This window comes from Microplitis mediator, chromosome 2 (assembly GCF_029852145.1).
Source record: "Microplitis mediator isolate UGA2020A chromosome 2, iyMicMedi2.1, whole genome shotgun sequence".
Classification (NCBI taxonomy): Eukaryota; Metazoa; Arthropoda; class Insecta; order Hymenoptera; family Braconidae; genus Microplitis; species Microplitis mediator.
The window spans coordinates 24,029,446-24,048,428 of NC_079970.1; the positions used below are offsets into that span (position 1 = coordinate 24,029,446).

The following is an 18,983-nucleotide window of genomic DNA, read 5'->3' on the forward strand; positions in this document are numbered from 1 at the left end:
GACACTCTAAGGAACAAAAAACGTTTATATTGTGTTGGATTATTCCCAACAGGAAAAAAGTTACGGGCTTTTCTTCATAAAGAGAATCGTCTATACCATGTCCAACCCATGTCCACCCACCCCTCATATGGGGTCTGAAATCAGAAAATAAATTTTTCTCAGGTCTTTTTTTGGCTTCTCCCACTTGTGGACACTCTAAGGAACAAAAAACGTTTATATTGTGTTGGATTATTCCCAACAGGAAAAAAGTTACGGGCTTCTTCTTCATAGAGAATCGTCTATACCATGTCCACCCCATGTCCACCCACCCTCATATGGGTCTGAAATCAGAAATAAATTTTTCTCAAGGTCTTTTTTTGGCTTCTCCCACTTGTGGACACTCTAAGGAACAAAAAACGTTTATATTGTGTTGGATTATTCCCAACAGGAAAAAAGTTACGGGCTTCTCTTCATAGAGAATCGTCTATACCATGTCCACCCATGTCCACCCACCCCTCATATGGGTCTGAAATCAGAAAATAAATTTTTCTCAGGTCTTTTTTTGGCTTCTCCCACTTGTGGACACTCTAAGGAACAAAAAACGTTTATATTGTGTTGGATTATTCCCAACAGGAAAAAAGTTACGGGCTTCTCTTCATAGAGAATCGTCTATACCATGTCCACCCATGTCCACCCACCCTCATATGGGTCTGAAATCAGAAAATAAATTTTTCTCAGGTCTTTTTTTGGCTTCTACCCACTTGTGGACACTCTAAGGAACAAAAAACGTTAATATTGTGTTGGATTATTCCCAACAGGAAAAAAGTTACGGGCTTCTCTTCATAGAGAATCGTCTATACCATGTCCACCCATGTCCACCCACCCTCATATGGGTCTGAAATCAGAAAATAAATTTTTCTCAGGTCTTTTTTTGGCTTCTCCCACTTGTGGACACTCTAAGGAACAAAAAACGTTTATATTGTGTTGGATTATTCCCAACAGGAAAAAAGTTACGGGCTTCTCTTCATAGAGAATCGTCTATACCATGTCCACCCATGTCCACCCACCCTCATATGGGTCTGAAATCAGAAAATAAATTTTTCTCAGGTCTTTTTTTGGCTTCTCCCACTTGTGGACACTCTAAGGAACAAAAAACGTTTATATTGTGTTGGATTATTCCCAACAGGAAAAAAGTTACGGGCTTCTCTTCATAGAGAATCGTCTATACCATGTCCACCCATGTCCCACCCACCCTCATATGGGTCTGAAATCAGAAAATAAATTTTTCTCAGGTCTTTTTTTGGCTTCTCCCACTTGTGGACACTCTAAGGAACAAAAAACGTTTATATTGTGTTGGATTATTCCCAACAGGAAAAAAGTTACGGGCTTCTCTTCATAGAGAATCGTCTATACCATGTCCACCCATGTCCACCCACCCTCATATGGGTCTGAAATCAGAAAATAAATTTTTCTCAGGTCTTTTTTTGGCTTCTCCCACTTGTGGACACTCTAAGGAACAAAAAACGTTTATATTGTGTTGGATTATTCCCAACAGGAAAAAGTTACGGGCTTCTCTTCATAGAGAATCGTCTATACCATGTCCACCCATGTCCACCCCACCCTCATATGGGTCTGAAATCAGAAAATAAATTTTTCTCAGGTCTTTTTTTGGCTTCTCCCACTTGTGGACACTCTAAGGAACAAAAAACGTTTATATTGTGTTGGATTATTCCCAACAGGAAAAAAGTTACGGGCTTCTCTTCATAGAGAATCGTCTATACCATGTCCACCCATGTCCACCCACCCTCATATGGGTCTGAAATCAGAAAATAAATTTTTCTCAGGTCTTTTTTTGGCTTCTCCCACTTGTGGACACTCTAAGGAACAAAAAACGTTTATATTGTGTTGGATTATTCCCAACAGGAAAAAAGTTACGGGCTTCTCTTCATAGAGAATCGTCTATACCATGTCCACCCATGTCCACCCACCCTCATATGGGTCTGAAATCAGAAAATAAATTTTTCTCAGGTCTTTTTTTGGCTTCTCCCACTTGTGGACACTCTAAGGAACAAAAAACGTTAATATTGTGTTGGATTATTCCCAACAGGAAAAAAGTTACGGGCTTCTCTTCATAGAGAATCGTCTATACCATGTCCACCCATGTCCACCCACCCTCATATGGGTCTGAAATCAGAAAATAAATTTTTCTCAGGTCTTTTTTTGGCTTCTCCCACTTGTGGACACTCTAAGGAACAAAAAACGTTTAATATTGTGTTGGATTATTCCCAACAGGAAAAAAGTTACGGGCTTCTCTTCATAGAGAATCGTCTATACCATGTCCACCCATGTCCACCCACCCTCATATGGGTCTGAAATCAGAAAATAAATTTTTCTCAGGTCTTTTTTTGGCTTCTCCCACTTGTGGACACTCTAAGGAACAAAAAACGTTAATATTGTGTTGGATTATTCCCAACAGGAAAAAAGTTACGGGCTTCTCTTCATAGAGAATCGTCTATACCATGTCCACCCATGTCCACCCACCCTCATATGGGTCTGAAATCAGAAAATAAATTTTTCTCAGGTCTTTTTTTGGCTTCTCCCACTTGTGGACACTCTAAGGAACAAAAAACGTTAATATTGTGTTGGATTATTCCCAACAGGAAAAAAGTTACGGGCTTCTCTTCATAGAGAATCGTCTATACCATGTCCACCCATGTCCACCCACCCTCATATGGGTCTGAAATCAGAAAATAAATTTTTCTCAGGTCTTTTTTTGGCTTCTCCCACTTGTGGACACTCTAAGGAACAAAAAACGTTAATATTGTGTTGGATTATTCCCAACAGGAAAAAAGTTACGGGCTTCTCTTCATAGAGAATCGTCTATACCATGTCCACCCATGTCCACCCACCCTCATATGGGTCTGAAATCAGAAAATAAATTTTTCTCAGGTCTTTTTTTGGCTTCTCCCACTTGTGGACACTCTAAGGAACAAAAAACGTTAATATTGTGTTGGATTATTCCCAACAGGAAAAAAGTTACGGGCTTCTCTTCATAGAGAATCGTCTATACCATGTCCACCCATGTCCACCCACCCTCATATGGGTCTGAAATCAGAAAATAAATTTTTCTCAGGTCTTTTTTTGGCTTCTCCCACTTGTGGACACTCTAAGGAACAAAAAACGTTTATATTGTGTTGGATTATTCCCAACAGGAAAAAAGTTACGGGCTTCTCTTCATAGAGAATCGTCTATACCATGTCCACCCATGTCCACCCACCCTCATATGGGTCTGAAATCAGAAAATAAATTTTTCTCAGGTCTTTTTTTGGCTTCTCCCACTTGTGGACACTCTAAGGAACAAAAAACGTTTATATTGTGTTGGATTATTCCCAACAGGAAAAAAGTTACGGGCTTCTCTTCATAGAGAATCGTCTATACCATGTCCACCCATGTCCACCCACCCTCATATGGGTCTGAAATCAGAAAATAAATTTTTCTCAGGTCTTTTTTTGGCTTCTCCCACTTGTGGACACTCTAAGGAACAAAAAACGTTAATATTGTGTTGGATTATTCCCAACAGGAAAAAAGTTACGGGCTTCTCTTCATAGAGAATCGTCTATACCATGTCCACCCATGTCCACCCACCCTCATATGGGTCTGAAATCAGAAAATAAATTTTTCTCAGGTCTTTTTTTGGCTTCTCCCACTTGTGGACACTCTAAGGAACAAAAAACGTTAATATTGTGTTGGATTATTCCCAACAGGAAAAAAGTTACGGGCTTCTCTTCATAGAGAATCGTCTATACCATGTCCACCCATGTCCACCCACCCTCATATGGGTCTGAAATCAGAAAATAAATTTTTCTCAGGTCTTTTTTGGCTTCTCCCACTTGTGGACACTCTAAGGAACAAAAAACGTTTATATTGTGTTGGATTATTCCCAACAGGAAAAAAGTTACGGGCTTCTCTTCATAGAGAATCGTCTATACCATGTCCACCCATGTCCACCCACCCTCATATGGGTCTGAAATCAGAAAATAAATTTTTCTCAGGTCTTTTTTTGGCTTCTCCCACTTGTGGACACTCTAAGGAACAAAAAACGTTTATATTGTGTTGGATTATTCCCAACAGGAAAAAAGTTACGGGCTTCTCTTCATAGAGAATCGTCTATACCATGTCCACCCATGTCCACCCACCCTCATATGGGTCTGAAATCAGAAAATAAATTTTTCTCAGGTCTTTTTTTGGCTTCTCCCACTTGTGGACACTCTAAGGAACAAAAAACGTTAATATTGTGTTGGATTATTCCCAACAGGAAAAAAGTTACGGGCTTCTCTTCATAGAGAATCGTCTATACCATGTCCACCCATGTCCACCCCACCCTCATATGGGTCTGAAATCAGAAAATAAATTTTTCTCAGGTCTTTTTTTGGCTTCTCCCACTTGTGGACACTCTAAGGAACAAAAAACGTTAATATTGTGTTGGATTATTCCCAACAGGAAAAAAGTTACGGGCTTCTCTTCATAGAGAATCGTCTATACCATGTCCACCCATGTCCACCCACCCTCATATGGGTCTGAAATCAGAAAATAAATTTTTCTCAGGTCTTTTTTTGGCTTCTACCCACTTGTGGACACTCTAAGGAACAAAAAACGTTAATATTGTGTTGGATTATTCCCAACAGGAAAAAAGTTACGGGCTTCTCTTCATAGAGAATCGTCTATACCATGTCCACCCATGTCCACCCACCCTCATATGGGTCTGAAATCAGAAAATAAATTTTTCTCAGGTCTTTTTTTGGCTTCTCCCACTTGTGGACACTCTAAGGAACAAAAAACGTTTATATTGTGTTGGATTATTCCCAACAGGAAAAAAGTTACGGGCTTCTCTTCATAGAGAATCGTCTATACCATGTCCACCCATGTCCACCCACCCTCATATGGGTCTGAAATCAGAAAATAAATTTTTCTCAGGTCTTTTTTTGGCTTCTCCCACTTGTGGACACTCTAAGGAACAAAAAACGTTAATATTGTGTTGGATTATTCCCAACAGGAAAAAAGTTACGGGCTTCTCTTCATAGAGAATCGTCTATACCATGTCCACCCATGTCCACCCACCCTCATATGGGTCTGAAATCAGAAAATAAATTTTTCTCAGGTCTTTTTTTGGCTTCTCCCACTTGTGGACACTCTAAGGAACAAAAAACGTTTATATTGTGTTGGATTATTCCCAACAGGAAAAAAGTTACGGGCTTCTCTTCATAGAGAATCGTCTATACCATGTCCACCCATGTCCACCCACCCTCATATGGGTCTGAAATCAGAAAATAAATTTTTCTCAGGTCTTTTTTTGCTTTACCCACTTGTGGACACTCTAAGGAACAAAAAACGTTAATATTGTGTTGGATTATTCCCAACAGGAAAAAAGTTACGGGCTTCTCTTCATAGAGAATCGTCTATACCATGTCCACCCATGTCCACCCACCCTCATATGGGTCTGAAATCAGAAAATAAATTTTTCTCAGGTCTTTTTTTGGCTTCTCCCACTTGTGGACACTCTAAGGAACAAAAAACGTTTATATTGTGTTGGATTATTCCCAACAGGAAAAAAGTTACGGGCTTCTCTTCATAGAGAATCGTCTATACCATGTCCACCCATGTCCACCCACCCTCATATGGGTCTGAAATCAGAAAATAAATTTTTCTCAGGTCTTTTTTTGGCTTCTCCCACTTGTGGACACTCTAAGGAACAAAAAACGTTTATATTGTGTTGGATTATTCCCAACAGGAAAAAAGTTACGGGCTTCTCTTCATAGAGAATCGTCTATACCATGTCCACCCATGTCCACCCACCCTCATATGGGTCTGAAATCAGAAAATAAATTTTTCTCAGGTCTTTTTTTGGCTTCTCCCACTTGTGGACACTCTAAGGAACAAAAAACGTTTATATTGTGTTGGATTATTCCCAACAGGAAAAAAGTTACGGGCTTCTCTTCATAGAGAATCGTCTATACCATGTCCACCCATGTCCACCCACCCTCATATGGGTCTGAAATCAGAAAATAAATTTTTCTCAGGTCTTTTTTTGGCTTTACCCACTTGTGGACACTCTAAGGAACAAAAAACGTTTATATTGTGTTGGATTATTCCCAACAGGAAAAAAGTTACGGGCTTCTCTTCATAGAGAATCGTCTATACCATGTCCACCCATGTCCACCCACCCTCATATGGGTCTGAAATCAGAAAATAAATTTTTCTCAGGTCTTTTTTTGGCTTCTCCCACTTGTGGACACTCTAAGGAACAAAAAACGTTTATATTGTGTTGGATTATTCCCAACAGGAAAAAAGTTACGGGCTTCTCTTCATAGAGAATCGTCTATACCATGTCCACCCATGTCCACCCACCCTCATATGGGTCTGAAATCAGAAAATAAATTTTTCTCAGGTCTTTTTTTGGCTTCTCCCACTTGTGGACACTCTAAGGAACAAAAAACGTTTATATTGTGTTGGATTATTCCCAACAGGAAAAAAGTTACGGGCTTCTCTTCATAGAGAATCGTCTATACCATGTCCACCCATGTCCACCCACCCTCATATGGGTCTGAAATCAGAAAATAAATTTTTCTCAGGTCTTTTTTTGGCTTTACCCACTTGTGGACACTCTAAGGAACAAAAAACGTTAATATTGTGTTGGATTATTCCCAACAGGAAAAAAGTTACGGGCTTTTCTTCATAGAGAATCGTCTATACCATGTCCACCCATGTCCACCCACCCTCATATGGGTCTGAAATCAGAAAATAAATTTTTCTCAGGTCTTTTTTTGGCTTCTCCCACTTGTGGACACTCTAAGGAACAAAAAACGTTAATATTGTGTTGGATTATTCCCAACAGGAAAAAAGTTACGGGCTTCTCTTCATAGAGAATCGTCTATACCATGTCCACCCATGTCCACCCACCCTCATATGGGTCTGAAATCAGAAAATAAATTTTTCTCAGGTCTTTTTTTGGCTTCTCCCACTTGTGGACACTCTAAGGAACAAAAAACGTTTATATTGTGTTGGATTATTCCCAACAGGAAAAAAGTTACGGGCTTCTCTTCATAGAGAATCGTCTATACCATGTCCACCCATGTCCACCCACCCTCATATGGGTCTGAAATCAGAAAATAAATTTTTCTCAGGTCTTTTTTTGGCTTCTCCCACTTGTGGACACTCTAAGGAACAAAAAACGTTTATATTGTGTTGGATTATTCCCAACAGGAAAAAAGTTACGGGCTTCTCTTCATAGAGAATCGTCTATACCATGTCCACCCATGTCCACCCACCCTCATATGGGTCTGAAATCAGAAAATAAATTTTTCTCAGGTCTTTTTTTGGCTTCTCCCACTTGTGGACACTCTAAGGAACAAAAAACGTTAATATTGTGTTGGATTATTCTCAACAGGAAAAAAGTTACGGGCTTCTCTTCATAGAGAATCGTCTATACCATGTCCACCCATGTCCACCCACCCTCATATGGGTCTGAAATCAGAAAATAAATTTTTCTCAGGTCTTTTTTTGGCTTCTCCCACTTGTGGACACTCTAAGGAACAAAAAACGTTAATATTGTGTTGGATTATTTCCAACAGGAAAAAAGTTACGGGCTTCTCTTCATAGAGAATCGTCTATACCATGTCCACCCATGTCCACCCACCCTCATATGGGTCTGAAATCAGAAAATAAATTTTTCTCAGGTCTTTTTTTGGCTTCTCCCACTTGTGGACACTCTAAGGAACAAAAAACGTTTATATTGTGTTGGATTATTCCCAACAGGAAAAAAGTTACGGGCTTCTCTTCATAGAGAATCGTCTATACCATGTCCACCCATGTCCACCCACCCTCATATGGGTCTGAAATCAGAAAATAAATTTTTCTCAGGTCTTTTTTTGGCTTTACCCACTTGTGGACACTCTAAGGAACAAAAAACGTTAATATTGTGTTGGATTATTCCCAACAGGAAAAAAGTTACGGGCTTCTCTTCATAGAGAATCGTCTATACCATGTCCACCCATGTCCACCCACCCTCATATGGGTCTGAAATCAGAAAATAAATTTTTCTCAGGTCTTTTTTTGGCTTCTCCCACTTGTGGACACTCTAAGGAACAAAAAACGTTTATATTGTGTTGGATTATTCCCAACAGGAAAAAAGTTACGGGCTTCTCTTCATAGAGAATCGTCTATACCATGTCCACCCATGTCCACCCACCCTCATATGGGTCTGAAATCAGAAAATAAATTTTTCTCAGGTCTTTTTTTGGCTTCTCCCACTTGTGGACACTCTAAGGAACAAAAAACGTTAATATTGTGTTGGATTATTCCCAACAGGAAAAAAGTTACGGGCTTCTCTTCATAGAGAATCGTCTATACCATGTCCACCCATGTCCACCCACCCTCATATGGGTCTGAAATCAGAAAATAAATTTTTCTCAGGTCTTTTTTTGGCTTCTCCCACTTGTGGACACTCTAAGGAACAAAAAACGTTTATATTGTGTTGGATTATTCCCAACAGGAAAAAAGTTACGGGCTTCTCTTCATAGAGAATCGTCTATACCATGTCCACCCATGTCCACCCACCCTCATATGGGTCTGAAATCAGAAAATAAATTTTTCTCAGGTCTTTTTTTGGCTTTACCCACTTGTGGACACTCTAAGGAACAAAAAACGTTAATATTGTGTTGGATTATTCCCAACAGGAAAAAAGTTACGGGCTTCTCTTCATAGAGAATCGTCTATACCATGTCCACCCATGTCCACCCACCCTCATATGGGTCTGAAATCAGAAAATAAATTTTTCTCAGGTCTTTTTTTGGCTTCTCCCACTTGTGGACACTCTAAGGAACAAAAAACGTTTATATTGTGTTGGATTATTCCCAACAGGAAAAAAGTTACGGGCTTCTCTTCATAGAGAATCGTCTATACCATGTCCACCCATGTCCACCCACCCTCATATGGGTCTGAAATCAGAAAATAAATTTTTCTCAGGTCTTTTTTTGGCTTCTCCCACTTGTGGACACTCTAAGGAACAAAAAACGTTAATATTGTGTTGGATTATTCCCAACAGGAAAAAAGTTACGGGCTTCTCTTCATAGAGAATCGTCTATACCATGTCCACCCATCTCCACCCATCTCCACCCATGTCCACCCACCCTTATATGGGTCTGAAATCAAAAATTAAATTTTTCTCAGGTCTTTTTTTGGCTTCTCCCACTTGAGGACACTCTAAGGAACAAAAAACGTTCATATTGTTTTGGATTATTCTCAACAGGAAAAAAGTTACGGGCTTCTCTTTATAAAATTACGCAGTCAGTATCATCTTCATCCTCCCTCAATGTTCCGTAAAAACATCTCGAAGACGGTTGATTTTTCAGGCCAAACTCAAAACCTTTCCGCCATTCTCAAACTTTCCATGCTTAAAAAATTTTCATTCTGTTCACCAACTGAACAACCGTCAGACTTTAATTTCTTTAATTTTTTTTTCAGTAGCTACACCAATTCCGGCACAACAAAAGTTATGAACGCACCACGCGAGTACTATCCAATGAGCTACGACAAAAACTTCGACGACAACTTCGCCAGCAGAGTCGATTTACCAGACACAAGTTTTTACTGCGGGGACCAGAAACACTTTCCCGGTCTCTACGCCGATGAAGATCTCGGCTGCATGGTCTTCCATGTCTGCGCGTTGACGGACCAGGGTTTGATCATGAAGAGTTTCCTGTGTCCCGAGTCGACGCTATTCGACCAGACGATTCTCAAATGCAACTGGTGGTTCTACGTCGACTGTAAATCATCAAAGAGTTTGTATGACAGCAACATTCCTATCAGCAAAAGCTACCAGCTGATGAAAGCACTGGCGTTCTTTTCTGCTTACAAGAACCACGACAACTCGACAGCGAACTCTGAAAGCGGCTCTTGAGCTGCTTAATTGTTGCTGGTTAAATTATTTTATGACTTGAAATTCTCAAGTCTTTTGCTCAACAAATATATGCATAAGTTCATTGTTATTTTAATTATGTATATTAATTAATTGCTTGATTAATAGATCCAAGATCTATTCAGCTTTAATGCTATGCACTGTACGATACCTAATTTATTTTAGTCTTAAGCCGGACACGTACTTGAAATATTAATTGTTCATTACACTAAAATAATTGTAATATATTTATTTAATTAATTAATTCATTGTATATTATAAAATTATCTTATTAAATATGAATATACTATTGATAATTTTGATTATTCATTTTAAAAACCCTCATCTTTTATGATTTTGAAGTTTGAAGACAAATAGCAATTTTCGGATTTTTGTTTCAATAAATCTTTTACTAAAAAAAGTAATCAAAAATATGCACAAGTAGGAAATTAAAAAAAAATAAGTAGAATTTTTTTAAATATTTTTTTTTTAGATAATTTTTCATTTCTAAAAAAATTCAAAAATTATTAGACGTCGGCTAACTTTAGGATCATCTTTTTTAAATTTCAAATTTTAGGCGCGAAATTTATTTGGATTTTTTTTTTTGATAAAATTTACTCATTTGACGGAAGTATTTTATGAATATGATGAAATTTTTCCAAACCTGGTGACCGTTAAAAAAAATATGGAACTCGACTCTGTATCAGTCCGCAAAAAAAAAATACTTGACAAAGTCTAATATATTCTTGTATTTAGATTAAAAAATTGATAACTACTATGACTAAGTGCTGTAAGCAAATGATAAATTAATTCATAATAATTAGTAATTAAGTTATAAAATAATATACAATTTATTGTTTGACAAAATGAATAAAAATAAAAATAAAAAATACTGTCGACACACTTTATTACAGTAAAAATGTACAAAGTGTAACCAGGGTTTTAATGAAGGTTTTAAAATTCATTTATGTCCACTTGTCGGCAGCAGATCCACCCCAGTTTTGTTGGGGAGCTTGTGGTTGAGTGGTGGCACTTGCAGACCACTCGTCTTGGACTTGAGTTGCCCAGTCACCAGATGAAGCGAATGTCTGAACATTACCAGCTGGTACTTGTACAGCTGCTGGTGCTCCAGCAACATCGTCAGCCCAGTTTTCAGTGGCTGGTGCCACAGTGTCAACTTCATTTCCCCAACCTTGGTCAGCGGTTGATTCCGGTTGGGTGAATTCTTTCACGGGGGCTGGTGCGATTTCTTTAGCCGCCTGTTCCTCTTTCTCTGCCTGAAATTTTTTAAAATAATTAATCAACTGTCCCGATAAATTAAATCAAGTAAAATTCAGTGGATCGTTCTAGTAAATTTACCTCTTCAGGGTCTCTCCAGAAGAAAAGATCTACCACGACGTCCCACTTGACATCACGTGGGATTGATCCGCGAAGACGGAGCACTTCACGTGCCAACAACCACCACATTAACCCGATGCTGTTAATGCTCTTGTTGTTGCATGGGATCGCAATATCGACAAACCGAAGTGGAGAGTCGGTATTACAAAAAGCGATAACCGGAATGTTGACATAGCTGGCCTCGGTGATTGGCTGGTGGTCAGCTGCTGGGTCAGTCACGATGAGTAATCTTGGCTCGCGGAAAGCAGCCTGAAAAATAAATAAAACCAACCGCATTAATTTAAAATCCCACTACATCTCCACAAAATAATTTAATTTTTTTAATTATTTTTCAGAAAAGATTAAGCCATTAAAAATCAACACATGGTGATTAAGTCAATAAGTTTATCATCATCTAAACACAACTACCAATCAAAGTAAATAAGTAAATGAATGTTATATCAATACCTGAATCTGATTGGTGAATGCACCAGGAGTAAAACGACCAGCAATTGGTGTTGCTCCAGTGTGAGCTGCGAATTTCAAAACTGCACGTTGTCCGAAAGAACGTGAGCTGATAACGAACACTTCACTAGGGTGTTCAATCGAGACGATGGCACGGGCAGCCAGCAAAAGCTTCTCCCATGTTCGCCGTAAATTTATGACAGAGATACCTGATCAAGTTTTTTAAATTAGTATCTATAAATATTTTACGAGTGTGAATGTAGATGATCCTGAAGTTAGCAGACAGTTAAAAATTTTCGAATTTTTGTTTCAACGACCAAATTTAAAAAAAAATAAATATAAAAATATTCACATGTAGAAAATTTAATGAACCATAGGTGCAATTTTTTCAAATATTTTTTTTTTAATAATTTATTGTCGAAAAAAAAATCCAAAAATTATTGGACGTCTGCTTACTTCAGTATCATGAATGTAGCAGACATCAGACGAATTTAAAATTCTAAATAAATCGCGTAGTTAATTAATAAAATGAAATTTTAAAAAATTCACTTATTACTTTCAAAATTTTTTTAATGCGCATTCTTTAAAATTTAATTAAATAACTACTCGATTTATTAATACTCTGGCGGTTTTGAATCACTCTAGTAACACTGTGGAATCACGGTGGATCCACGGTGGACTTTTTTTCATTTTATCACCGTGTAAACACCCTGGATCCACCGTAATTCCACAGTGTTTCCATTCCCAGGATGTTTCCAGGGTGATTCAAAACCGCCAGGGTAATTTTAATTTTATCTGTCTGCTACATTCACACTCATAATATTTTGAGTATTTAAATGTAAAAAAATAAAAAATAATTACCGTCAGGACGACGTTTGTAAACGTACTGGTCCATTTGATAATTAACATTGTCGCTGGCTAAATGAGCACCAGCAGCCAATAACTTGGTTGTATCGTCCTCCTTGAGGCCCAAGACGTCGTTGCTTCCTGACATTGTTACATCGGTTTATAACAAAACCTATAAATATTCAAATATTCAAATTATTTATGCAATTCAAATTAAATTTAAAAATAATCAGCACCGCAATTAAAGAACCTAACCAAAAAAAAAATGAATGATCCAAAACAAATTACAATTTCGGTGAATAAAATATTTAAAATATTCAAAATAAATAAAGAAAAATTTATCGTTGGAATATTAATTTAATTATAATTATTAATCACCAGAAATATTTAAATTACAGTAACATATTAAGTAAAATGGTGCCACGTGCTTTTGTCCGGCGCTCACTTTCGTTTTACAAAAAATTAAATATTCCGCGGAGAAAAAATAAAACTGTATTGATATTTATAATTACCATTGTTTTAAAAATAATTATTAATTGTTTTAATTGCGGCAAAGATTAATATTGTGTTGTAAATAATTAAAAATAATGAAAGTAACCTACGTTTGCTGAAGCCAGTTGGAAGCCCTGGCGAAAAAGAAGGAAAGTCTCAGCCATCTTGAGGGAATACTCCTGGATCTACAATTCAAACTGATTACCAATTTTTGAATTTCATTTCTACAAATTGCGATTGACACTCGTGTTTTTTAAAAATAAATTATTGAAATTATTTTTATTCATTTTTGTGATTAATTTTTAAACAAATTTGAATTTTATTTAATAAAATATATTTATTTGACCGGAAGTGCGGGAGCGGTGGAACTGTCACATGATAAAAAACAAATATGGAGGATAATATTTTAACCAATTGATTTTTAAAACAGTAATGAAGTCGACCAATCAGATTCATTTAAACTCCTGTCACGTGATTTAAACTTTTATAATAATGATAAGTAAAATCTGGTCATATGACAATTTATTTAAAATATTTATTTATCAGCTGCTGCTCATGTGTCATAAATTTTGCAAACTATAATTAATCAACTATCTATCAAATTTTCATTTAAACATTTAAATGTTTTAGTTTTATTTTTAAAAATTATGACAGCTACTCAATTTTTATTTTTACATGAAACTTAAAATTTTGGTAAGTTCATTATATTTTTAATTTCACATATTTAGAGGTTATATTTACATAAATGTCATATTTTATTAGTTTAAAAATTTCAGTAAAAAATGGACGCATAATAAATTAATGGTAATTAATTTTAGTAATAAATCAGAATAAATAATAAGAGGACTATGATAAAAAAATGTATCCAGCGAATCACAAGACAATTTTCGTGTTAGACCACACTCCCTACTTTGGAATATCAACAGAAAGTCCACTGGAGTTTGAATGTTTGAAAAGTCGCGGACCGAATCATATTCCTCTGGCACCGATTTGCAAATCGCTATGGACTACAAGTGTAGAATCGTCAATGGAGTACTGCCGCATCGTCTGGGATTTATTTCCCTCTGGCAAACTGGTAATTTCATTAACAATCATCAATAACTCTTCTTATTGCTCCGACATTCAAACGTAATTTTAAATCGTAGGTGAGGTTTGTGGTGAGCGATCATGCGGCTCATATTCTAAACACCTGGAGTCCTACCCAGCAGAATCTATCTCACGTGAGGATCCAATTTTTTGTCAACAGAAATTTAAGATCTTCAATTAAATCTTCTTTTTTTTCATGTAGATAATGAACGGAATGGCAATCATTGGAATACCGCCGAGGAATCATCAGCCGGGTGTTGACTACTCGGTGATCCACGGGCTGAGAGTCGCGATCGAAGCTCTGACCGAGTGCTCAGAGGTCCAGCACTCGATAAGAACTTCGTTGAATGAAAATGACAATAAATTATTGAACCGCGGGCGCATTGTTTGTATCACCAGCGCGCGAGACGACATAAATATGAAGAGCCTGGAAAATATTTTTTTAAATCAGCTCGCCCAGCAAAACAAAGTCGCCATGGGCTCCGATCAGTAAGTCGCTTAAATTATTATTATTATTTTATATATATTTTAATTTTTATATTGATAATTTATTATTGATTGCAGCTTGATGCCGATACATCATTGTCACCTGGTGATTTTGAATATATTTCCTATCAATATCGAATCTCAAGTCACCAATCAAAGTCCCCGAGAGGTAAATCTCAAATTATTTTTGTATATAATTATTTTTCAATAAATATTTAAATTATTTATAGCTGTCGCCTTTACTGACAATGGAAGTTCATTCTATGAAAGCAACGGCACTTCATTCAAAATTATCCCACTTAATTCTATCACACTACGATTTATCGAGTACGACAGTGACGGGGATACCAATGAAGGAGGAACAAAATGCCAGTTCATCTGCTAATTATGACGTTGAAATTTTCCATTCAGTCAATGCGCACTCCTCTATTTTAAACGGTACTCTAACTCAAATAATTTATTTGTCTTGTGTTGATTGCAACAACTAATGACGAGTAATTAATTTTTCTAGGCAACCCCCAAGACTCTGCGCTGCTGAAAACATTCCGTAGGTTCGAGGAAGGATCAGAGTACGAGACAGTGACGTTAAAATGGTGCACACCCCGGGGGTGCAGTGCATCGGAAATGCAAAACTGTACGGCAATGCACCGAATAACTCCAGTGGACGTAAATAGTCGTCCCTCTTCTTGCCTGATAAATTTTTTGCTTAACGGTAGATCGGTGATGCTGGAAATGGTCCGCAAGAGCGGCGGCAAAACAATATCACACTTGTTAGCATCACACGGTGGTGAGATATTTATTCATACGTTATCGACTGCGCGCAGTGTCCTCGAAGACCCGCCGTCAATCAGCGAGGGCTGCGGCGGCCGCGTCACCGACTACCGGATCACTGACTTCGGTCTTTTGATGCGTGCCAACATATTGGCGCCGCTAAAACGCGCTAGTAACAATGAAGAAGACGAACTCGTTCCTAAAATGAGAGCAAGACTCGATCGGCACACGCGGTACTGGCCGATGTCGATATCAAGTACGCTGATGTTCAATTTGAAACAGATAATTGATCCACTTCCGGAGTTGATGGTCAAAGAGGAAATAACTAAAGAAGAACTGGTTAAATGCAAGCAGTTGATTTTCAGTTTACTGCAGTTGGAGTCCAAGCACGAGACTCTGGCGTTGCCGAACCTCGGGGGCGGACGTGGAGGCAAAAGTACGATCCGTCGAGAAGAACATTATCGTCTGCTGTGGGAAGAACTTGAAACTTTTTTGAAAGCACATGCCAATAATTCGCCAATGCACTCTGAGGTACTCAATTGTCTTCTTGAAGTCAGGAACAAGGATGACAAAGACAAAGTTGAACTTGATACGGCGATTCGTAAATTAGACGGGTATTTATTTGAGTAAATAAATTTATTATTTAATTAAAAATAATAGTAATAATAATTTAATTAAATTTTGTTTGACAGAATCGGGAAAGAGGAAACCACAGCACGGGCGAGTGTAATCCGTGCGACAACCGACTCCCCGATGTCACCGCCCGCGTGTACGGCGACTCCGATAAAACAGGAGCGTAAGCCCAGCATCTCCAAGAGTCTCCTGGACATTTGGCTCCAACGAAGTGCTCCAAAAGATCGCCGACCCGAGTTCCACGGTCGACTCAACAGCGACGGACCGCGAGCTAAATTGTACCCTAATTTAAAAGAAACTGGCCGGGAGCCTCGCGAAACTCTCGTCGAAACCTAGTTTTAAGTATATGTACTAAAATAATCCCCAGCTACTAATCATTTATCTTGTAAATACATAATATTTTTTGACAATTACCTTAAATTTTTTAAAATTTAAATTACCTCTAGTATATTTTAAATTAATTATCATAATTTATTCAGAAATATGCGCGTGATTAAATTTGACGTAGATAAATAAAATAAAAAAATAAAAACCAGGAAAAAATAAATTATTAAAATAGAGGAAAAAAGTCTGCGTGATTTTTTCCATTAAATATTTTATTTAAATCGCGTGCGTCTAGTGGCTGTCTGCATGACAGAACACATAAATACTATATTTGTATATTTATTTATATATATAAAGATGGATACATTGACCCCTATCGAGTACACAGAACCCGCGGTGTTATCTCCAGCTGATGCAGAGCCAATCGATGCCAGAACTCCGACACCGCGGTCACAATAACACACCAACTTAAGCCTAGCGAAAGTGCGGGAAGAATAAGAAGAGTACCAGCACCTGGTTGATGGAGACCGAGAGAAGGACAAGGGGACTTAGCAAGCTGATGAAAATTATTGCGATAGAGAGCGACGAGGAAACCCGCGGGGGAGAGACGACAAGGGTATAAAGAGTAGAACAAGAGCCAGAGTCAGTCAGAGTCAGAGGATGAGGATGAGGTGGTTGGGAGAAGAGAAGGAGGAGTAGGAAGAGGAAGAGGAGGAAACGTGGGGACATTGAGAGTGCAAGTGCGTGACGTAACGGTTCATTCATCCCGAGACAGACGATATCCCTGGTCAATGGTTCGTATTGTACACATATATCTCTATATATATATATATACTACACTTGGTACGCGCTACGTTCTGCTACTGCTGATGTAGTACACACATATTTATATTTATATATATATCTATACAGGTTGGATTAATTTATTGGTGGACGTGTTGTATCAACACGATCAGCACACGATGTTGCAAGCCCAGGTTTACTTTATTTGTTACCTTCCTCGTGGTATATTATATTAATACCACGTTGTGAATTATTAATACTACAGGAACCTGAACAATATTGATGTCATTGCACTTGTTAACTGTCATGGCCATATCAATTCATTGACATCAATGATAAATATCATCAGCATTATTTTATAAACTTCAGTAAAGTTGAGCAATACTGTAGTAATTTCATTTAATTGTGGATTTATATTTTTAGATTTGATCCTGGTAAATATTTATTTGTGAATTGATGTAACATTTAATTTAAGAAAGACGACGGTGAAATTTAAACTTTTATAGCGATAAAGTTATCAGCCAACTGATAATAATAATAAAATCATATATTGATTTTACAGTATTGCAGCTTTATATACGCGGAAATAACGATCCGCTGTACGGTTGGTTTACTTACTGCCCGTACCGAGTTTATAATTCATCAGTCTTTTGTATCTAGATCTAATAATAAAACAAAATTTTTTTATACCCAGGTAATTCAGGCGACATATTTGCTGTGAAATAAATTTATCCACGATTTAAATAGCCGTCATTATTATTATTATTCACAGATCGAGTTGATAAAAATTTTTGAAGTCAAAGAGTCCATAGAGTGAAATTAAAAAGCCTTAAAAATGTAGCGGAGGAAGTTGGCTGGGATTCTGGCCCACTCGCTGACATTAGCAATATTTAAACATGATCTCAACAGAGATTTCTCTCAGCACATTGCTGAAATAACGAGCTGCGAGTAGTGCAGAGTGGATTGGAGTTTTAGTTTACTGTACGAAATGACTACGCCCTGTTACGCCCCTGGCTCTGAAAGCCCGCAGTGTCGTTAGCAGGGGAGAGAAATTCGAAAAAAGAGTATTGCTACCAGCAACCCCACTGTGTACAACTTATATATATATATATATATATATATATATAGTGGCAGTTGTGAAATAACCCAGCTGCCGTGGCAACACCGTACAAGGAAAGGTACGGACACATCAGCAATCTGCATCAGCAGCAGCTTGGGGCCAAGGACTATACTCTGGCAGCTATTTCGTTATATGCTAGGGGCTAGGGGCTAGGGACTGTTCAAAGCTGTTCAGAGACAGTCTGCTCAAAGCCTAATATAAAGAGCCATAGCCATAGTACAGCCATAGCCAGTTAGGTTGAGTTTAGTTTAGTTGAGTTGAGTTGAGTTGAGTTTAGTTGAGTTGAGAAGCAGCATAGAACGACAAAGGGAAACTTTGACCCTTGAGGGACGCCCGGCTTATACCTACTGCTTCAACAACGAGCAGACCCATCGCCCATCAGTTATATTCCTCCTATCCTACCCATACAATACGATATATGTATTTGTACTCGGTCCGAGCCGTAGTATAAATCCGTAGGCTACAAAGGAACTGGCTCGGGTTCCTATTCGGAGCTCTACCCAGGTAGTAAAAATTTATAACTACAAAGTATATTTACAGCCGGGTATCTTTTCACTCAACTTCGGACTAAACTTTCAATGGAATGCATAGACGGCCCTATGAAAAATTAACGTCCTTGAATTTTTTTTTAAAACTTTCTACCTACCGCTCCTTGGACCCGAGCTCATT

The 18,983-nt window shown here is 37.8% G+C and overlaps 3 protein-coding genes across 6 annotated transcripts in view; 2 read left to right on the top strand and 1 right to left on the bottom strand.

Annotated features, from left to right (window-relative positions):
- LOC130662999 (probable basic-leucine zipper transcription factor Q) overlaps nucleotides 1-10,201 on the top strand; it is a 26,008-nt gene extending 15,807 nt beyond the window's left edge. Inside the window, exon 7 of one of the 2 annotated variants that reach the window (XM_057462016.1) lies at nucleotides 9,499-10,201. In XM_057462016.1, coding sequence (XP_057317999.1) covers nucleotides 9,499-9,934 — 436 coding nt within the window. In that variant the 3' untranslated portion in view covers nucleotides 9,935-10,201. The remainder of the gene's footprint in view (nucleotides 1-9,498) is intronic. The other variant, XM_057462017.1, reaches the window with a different exon arrangement.
- A 620-nt stretch (nucleotides 10,202-10,821) lies between these two features.
- Nucleotides 10,822-13,372, bottom strand: LOC130663004 (40S ribosomal protein SA). The gene is made up of 5 exons (XM_057462023.1): nucleotides 13,222-13,372; nucleotides 12,635-12,791; nucleotides 11,777-11,982; nucleotides 11,291-11,578; nucleotides 10,822-11,208 (listed from the first exon to the last, which is right to left on the bottom strand). Exons 2-5 carry the CDS (start codon nucleotides 12,765-12,767, stop codon nucleotides 10,897-10,899), a joined length of 939 nt encoding a protein of 312 aa, XP_057318006.1. The 5' UTR covers nucleotides 12,768-12,791; nucleotides 13,222-13,372; the 3' UTR covers nucleotides 10,822-10,896.
- A 276-nt stretch (nucleotides 13,373-13,648) lies between these two features.
- On the top strand, nucleotides 13,649-17,888 carry LOC130662997 (integrator complex subunit 13). 3 transcript variants are annotated; one of them, XR_008989137.1, is made up of 9 exons: nucleotides 13,649-13,804; nucleotides 13,930-14,186; nucleotides 14,257-14,331; nucleotides 14,400-14,686; nucleotides 14,762-14,852; nucleotides 14,914-15,121; nucleotides 15,195-16,068; nucleotides 16,147-17,205; nucleotides 17,324-17,888. XR_008989137.1 is itself a non-coding variant. In XM_057462013.1 (8 exons), exons 2-8 carry the CDS (start codon nucleotides 13,971-13,973, stop codon nucleotides 16,421-16,423), a joined length of 2,028 nt encoding a protein of 675 aa, XP_057317996.1. In that variant the 5' UTR covers nucleotides 13,649-13,804; nucleotides 13,930-13,970; the 3' UTR covers nucleotides 16,424-17,888. The 3 variants fall into 3 exon arrangements, 2 of the variants coding, with proteins under 2 accessions (XP_057317996.1, XP_057317997.1); XM_057462013.1 differs by having other exon boundaries at nucleotides 16,147-17,888; XM_057462014.1 differs by having other exon boundaries at nucleotides 13,657-13,804; nucleotides 13,888-14,186; nucleotides 16,147-17,888.
- Nucleotides 17,889-18,983: the final 1,095 nt, after the last annotated feature.